This window comes from Oncorhynchus tshawytscha, unplaced genomic scaffold, assembly GCF_018296145.1.
Source record: "Oncorhynchus tshawytscha isolate Ot180627B unplaced genomic scaffold, Otsh_v2.0 Un_contig_8305_pilon_pilon, whole genome shotgun sequence".
Lineage (NCBI taxonomy): Eukaryota > Metazoa > Chordata > Actinopteri > Salmoniformes > Salmonidae > Oncorhynchus > Oncorhynchus tshawytscha.
In genome coordinates this window covers 36,499-42,500 of record NW_024608029.1, presented here as the reverse complement: position 1 = coordinate 42,500, position 6,002 = coordinate 36,499, and the positions used below count along the sequence as shown (strand labels likewise).

At 45.4% G+C, this 6,002-nt stretch overlaps 1 protein-coding gene across 2 annotated transcripts in view; it reads left to right on the top strand.

The window, feature by feature from the left end:
* LOC121843227 (multiple PDZ domain protein-like) overlaps nt 1–6,002 on the top strand; it is a 30,299-nt gene that overhangs the window by 2,330 nt on the left and 21,967 nt on the right. For both annotated transcript variants that reach the window (XM_042312799.1, XM_042312800.1), the window contains exons 4-5: nt 3,391–3,537; nt 5,624–5,815. In XM_042312799.1, coding sequence (XP_042168733.1) covers nt 3,391–3,537; nt 5,624–5,815 — 339 coding nt within the window. The remainder of the gene's footprint in view (nt 1–3,390; nt 3,538–5,623; nt 5,816–6,002) is intronic.

The window sequence follows — 6,002 nt, the reverse complement described above, 5'->3', positions numbered from 1 at the left end:
AGAGTACAGCGATATAGAGTACAGCTATCCAGAGTACAGCGATCCAGAGTACAGCTATATAGAGTACAGCTATCCAGAGTACAGCTATATAGAGTACAGCTATCCAGAGTACAGCGATAGAGAGTACAGCTATATAGAGTACAGCTATCCAGAGTACAGCGATCCAGAGTACAGCTATATAGAGTACAGCTATCCAGAGTACAGCTATATAGAATACAGCTATATAGAGTACAGCTATCCAGAGTACAGCTATCCAGAGTACAGCTATCCAGAGTACAGCTATCGAGAGTACAGCTATCGAGAGTACAGCTATCCAGAGTACAGCTATCCAGAGTACAGCGATATAGAGTACAGCTATCCAGAGTACAGCGATCCAGAGTACAGCTATATAGAGTACAGCTATCCAGAGTACAGCTATATAGAATATACGTATAACGTATATACATAGAACAGTCGTGGCCAAAAGTTTTGAGATTGACACAAATATACATTTTCACAAATTCTGCTGCCTCAGTTTGTATGATGGCAATTTGCATATACTCCAGAATGTTATGAAGAGTGATCAGATGAATTGCAATTCATTTGCAAAGTCCCTCTTTGCCATGCAAATGAACTGAATCCCCAAAAGAACATTTCCACTGCATTTCAGCACTGCCACAAAAAGACCAGCTGACATCATGTCAGTGATTCTCTCGTTAACACAGGTGTGAGTGTTGACGAGGACAAGGCTGGAGATCACTCGGTCATGCTGATTGAGTTGAATAACAGACTGGAAGCTTCAAAAGGAGGGTGGTGCTTGGAATCATCGTTCTTCCTCTGTCAACCATGGTTACCTGCAAGGAAACACGTGCCGTCATCATTGCTTTGCACAAAATGGGCTTCACATGCAAGGATATTGCTGCCAGTAAGATTGCACCTAAATCAACCATTTATCGGATCATCAAGAACTTCAAGGAGAGCGGTTCAATTGTTGTGAAGAAGGCTTCAGGGCATCCAAGAATGTCCAGCAAGCGCCAGGACCGTCTCCTAAAGTTGAGTCAGCTGCGGGTTCGGGGCACCACCAGTACAGAGCTTGCTCAGGAATGGCAGAAGGCAGGTGTGAGTGCATCTGCACGCACAGTGAGGCGAAGACTTTTGGAGGATGGCCTGGTGTCAAGAAGGGCAGCAAAGAAGCCACTTCTCTCCAGGAAAAACATCAGGGACAGACTGATATTCTGCAAAAGGTACAGGGTTTGGACTACTGAGGACTGGGGTAAAGTCATTTTCTCTGATGAATCCCTTTCCGATTGTTTGGGGGCATCCGGAAAAAAGCTTGTCCGGAGAAGACAAGGTGAGCGCTACCATCAGTCCTGTGTCATGCCAACAGTAAAGCATCATGAGACCATTCATGTGTGGAGTTGCTTCTCAGCCAAGGGAGTGGGCTCACTCACAAATTTTGCCTAAGAACACAGCCATGAATAAAGAATGGTACCAATACATTCTCCGGGAGCAACTTCTCCCAACCATTGTTCATCACAGTTTGGTGATGAACAATGCATTTTCCATCATGATGGAGCACCTTGCCATAAGGCAAAAGTGATAACTAAGTGGCTCGGGGAACAAAACATCGATATTTTGGGTCCATGGCCAGGAAACTCCCCAGACCTTAATCCCATTGAGAACTAGTGGTCCATCCTCAAGAGGCGGATGGACAAACAAACACCCACAAATTCTGACAAACTCCAAGCATTGATTATGTAAGAATGGGCTGCCATCAGTCAGGATGTGGCCCAGAAGTTAATTGACAGCATGCCAGGGCGGATTGCAGAGGTCTTGAAAAAGAAGGGTCAACACTGCAAATATTGACTCTTTGCATCAACTTCATGTAATTGTCAATAAAAGTCTTTGACACTTGTAATTATACTTCAGTATTCCATAGTAACATCTGACAAAAATATCTAAAAACACTGAAGCAGAAAACTTTGTGGAAATGAATATTTGTGTCATTCTCAAAACTTTTAGCCTCGACTGTACAGCTATAGAGAGGAGAGTGTTATTAACCCCTACTATCCCTTCCCAGGTGTGTCAGCTATAGAGTGTTATTAACCCCTACTATCCCTCCTCTTCCCAGGTGTGTCAGCTATAGAGAGGAGAGTGTTATTAACCCCTACGATCCCTCCCCTTCCCAGGTGTATCAGCTATAGAGAGTGTTATTAACCCCTACTATCCCTCCTCTTCCCAGGTGTGTCAGCTATAGAGAGTGTTATTAACCCCTATGATCCCTCCCCTTCCCAGGTGTGTCAGCTATAGAGAGTGTTATTAACCCCTACTATCCCTCCTCTTCCCAGGTGTGTCAGCTATAGAGAGTGTTGTTAACCCCTACTATCCCTCCTCTTCCCAGGTGTATCAGCTATAGAGAGGAGAGTGTTATTAACCCCTACTATCCCTTCCCAGGTGTGTCAGCTATAGAGAGTGTTTATTAACCCCTACTATCCCTCCCCTTCACAGGTGTGTCAGCTATAGAGAGGAGAGTGTTATTAACCCCTACTATCCCTCCTCTTCCCAGGTGTGTCAGCTATAGAGAGTGTTATTAACCCCTACTATCCCTCCCCTGCCCAGGTGTGTCAGCTGTAGAGAGGAGAGTGTTATTAACCCCTACTATCCCTCCTCTTCCCAGGTGTGTCAGCTATAGAGAGTGTTATTAACCCCTACTATCCCTCCTCTTCCCAGGTGTGTCAGCTATAGAGAGTGTTATTAACCCCTACTATCCCTTCCCAGGTGTGTCAGCTATAGAGAGTGTTATTAACCCCTACTATCCCTCCTCTTCCCAGGTGTGTCAGCTATAGAGAGTGTTATTAACCCCTACTATCCCTCCCCTTCCCAGGTGTGTCAGCTATAGAGAGTGTTATTAACCCCTACTATCCCTCCCCTTCCCAGGTGTGTCAGCTATAGAGAGTGTTATTAACCCCTACTATCCCTCCTCTTCCCAGGTGTGTCAGCTATAGAGAGTGTTATTAACCCCTACTATCCCTCCCCTTCCCAGGTGTGTCAGCTATAGAGAGTGTTATTAACCCCTACTATCCCTCCCCTTCCCAGGTGTGTCAGCTATAGAGAGTGTTATTAACCCCTACTATCCCTCCCCTTCCCAGGTGTGTCAGCTATAGAGAGTGTTATTAACCCCTACTATCCCTCCCCTTCCCAGGTGTGTCAGCTATAGAGTGTTATTAACCCCTCTACCCCTCCCCTTCCCAGGTGTGTCAGCTATAGAGAGTGTTATTAACCCCTACTATCCCTCCTCTTCCCAGGTGTGTCAGCTATAGAGAGTGTTATTAACCCCTACTATCCCTCCCCTTCCCAGGTGTGTCAGCTATAGAGAGTGTTATTAACCCCTACTATCCTTCCTCTTCCCAGGTGTGTCAGCTGGAGAGGTTCAGTGAGACCAGTGGTCTAGGCATCAGCATGGAGGCCAGGGCAGGACACCACTACCTGTGCTCGGTCTTACCTGAGGGCCCCGTCGGACAGAGCAGGAAGATACACCCTGGAGACCAGATACTGGAGGTGGGAGGGACTGATTCACATCCAGGCATTCATTTAAACAAAACATATTTCACCTTTATTTAACCAGGTAGGCCTGTTGGGAACACCTTTATTTAACCAGGTAGGCCAGTTGGGAACACCTTTATTTAACCAGGTAGGCCTGTTGGGAACACCTTTATTTAACCAGGTAGGCCAGTTGAGAACACCTTTATTTAACCAGGTAGGCCAGTTGAGAACACCTTTATTTAACCAGGTAGGCCAGTTGAGAACACCTTTATTTAACCAGGTAGGCCAGTTGAGAACACCTTTATTTAACCAGGTAGGCCAGTTGAGAACACCTTTATTTAACCAGGTAGGCCAGTTGAGAACACCTTTATTTAACCAGGTAGGCCAGTTGAGAACACCTTTATTTAACCAGGTAGGCCAGTTGGGAACACCTTTATTTAACCAGGTAGGCCAGTTGGGAACACCTTTATTTAACCAGGTAGGCTAGTTGGGAACACCTTTATTTAACCAGGTAGGCCAGTTGGGAACACCTTTATTTAACCAGGTAGGCCAGTTGGGAACACCTTTATTTAACCAGGTAGGCCAGTTGGGAACACCTTTATTTAACCAGGTAGGCCAGTTGGGAACACCTTTATTTAACCAGGTAGGCCAGTTGGGAACACCTTTATTTAACCAGGTAGGCCAGTTGAGAACACCTTTATTTAACCAGGTAGGCTAGTTGAGAACACCTTTATTTAACCAGGTAGGCCAGTTGGGAACACCTTTATTTACCCAGGTAGGCCAGTTGGGAACACCTTTATTTAACCAGGTAGGCCAGTTGAGAACACCTTTATTTAACCAGGTAGGCCAGTTGAGAACACCTTTATTTAACCAGGTAGGCCAGTTGAGAACACCTTTATTTAACCAGGTAGGCCAGTTGAGAACACCTTTATTTAACCAGGTAGGCCAGTTGGGAACACCTTTATTTAACCAGGTAGGCCAGTTGGGAACACCTTTATTTAACCAGGTAGGCCAGTTGGGAACACCTTTATTTAACCAGGTAGGCCAGTTGGGAACACCTTTATTTAACCAGGTAGGCCAGTTGGGAACACCTTTATTTAACCAGGTAGGCCAGTTGAGAACACCTTTATTTAACCAGGTAGGCCAGTTGAGAACACCTTTATTTAACCAGGTAGGCCAGTTGGGAACACCTTTATTTAACCAGGTAGGCTAGTTGAGAACACCTTTATTTAACCAGGTAGGCTAGTTGAGAACACCTTTATTTAACCAGGTAGGCCAGTTGAGAACACCTTTATTTAACCAGGTAGGCTAGTTGAGAACACCTTTATTTAACCAGGTAGGCCAGTTGAGAACACCTTTATTTAACCAGGTAGGCCAGTTGGGAACACCTTTATTTAACCAGGTAGGCCAGTTGGGAACACCTTTATTTAACCAGGTAGGCCAGTTGAGAACACCTTTATTTAACCAGGTAGGCCAGTTGGGAACACCTTTATTTAACCAGGTAGGCCAGTTGAGAACACCTTTATTTAACCAGGTAGGCCAGTTGAGAACACCTTTATTTAACCAGGTAGGCAAGTTGAGAACACCTTTATTTAACCAGGTAGGCCAGTTGGGAACACCTTTATTTAACCAGGTAGGCCAGTTGAGAACAAGTTCTCATTTACAACCTGGCCAAGATAAAGCAAAGCAGTTCGACACAAACAACAACACAGAGTTACACATCGGATAAACAAACATACAGTCAATAATACAGTAGAAAAAGTCTATATTACAGTGTGTGTCAATGAGGTAAGATAAGGGAGGTAAGGCAATAAATAGGCCATAGTGGCGAAGTAATTACAATATTGCAATTAAACACTGGAGTGACAGATGTACAGAAGATGGAGGAGGGATATTCATTCGTTCATTCATTTGGTTTATTAATGAATTAATTTGTTCTTTAATTCACTGCTTTGTTCATTCATTCATTCATTTGTTTAGTCGTTCATGTATTCATCCATCCACACATCCAATGGAGCATTGACCCTGTTCTGCTATGATGTAGCTACATACAGTACATACAACATGTTTGCTGACCAGACGAGCTTCTCCCCTCTCCCAGGCGAATGGTATCCCTCTGATAGGAGAGACTCACAGAGAGGTGATCAGCGTTCTGAGAGAGCTGCCTCTGTGTGTTTGTATGGTGTGCTGCCGCGTCGTGCACCCACAGCTACGGGACAGTGACCACGATGATGATGATGATGAAGATGTACAGCTCCCCCTCAAAGAGCTACTGGCTGAGTTCAATAGCAAGGTAGAGAGGGGTGGGGAGGAGGGATGGGGTGATGGACGGTGGGATGGAGGAATAGGGAAATGGAGGGGAGCTAGAGAGATGGGGAGATGGAGGGGTGGGGAGGAGGGATGGGGTGATGGACGGTGGGATGGAGGAATAGGGAAATGGAGGGGAGCTAGAGAGATGGGGAGATGGAGGGGTGGGGAGC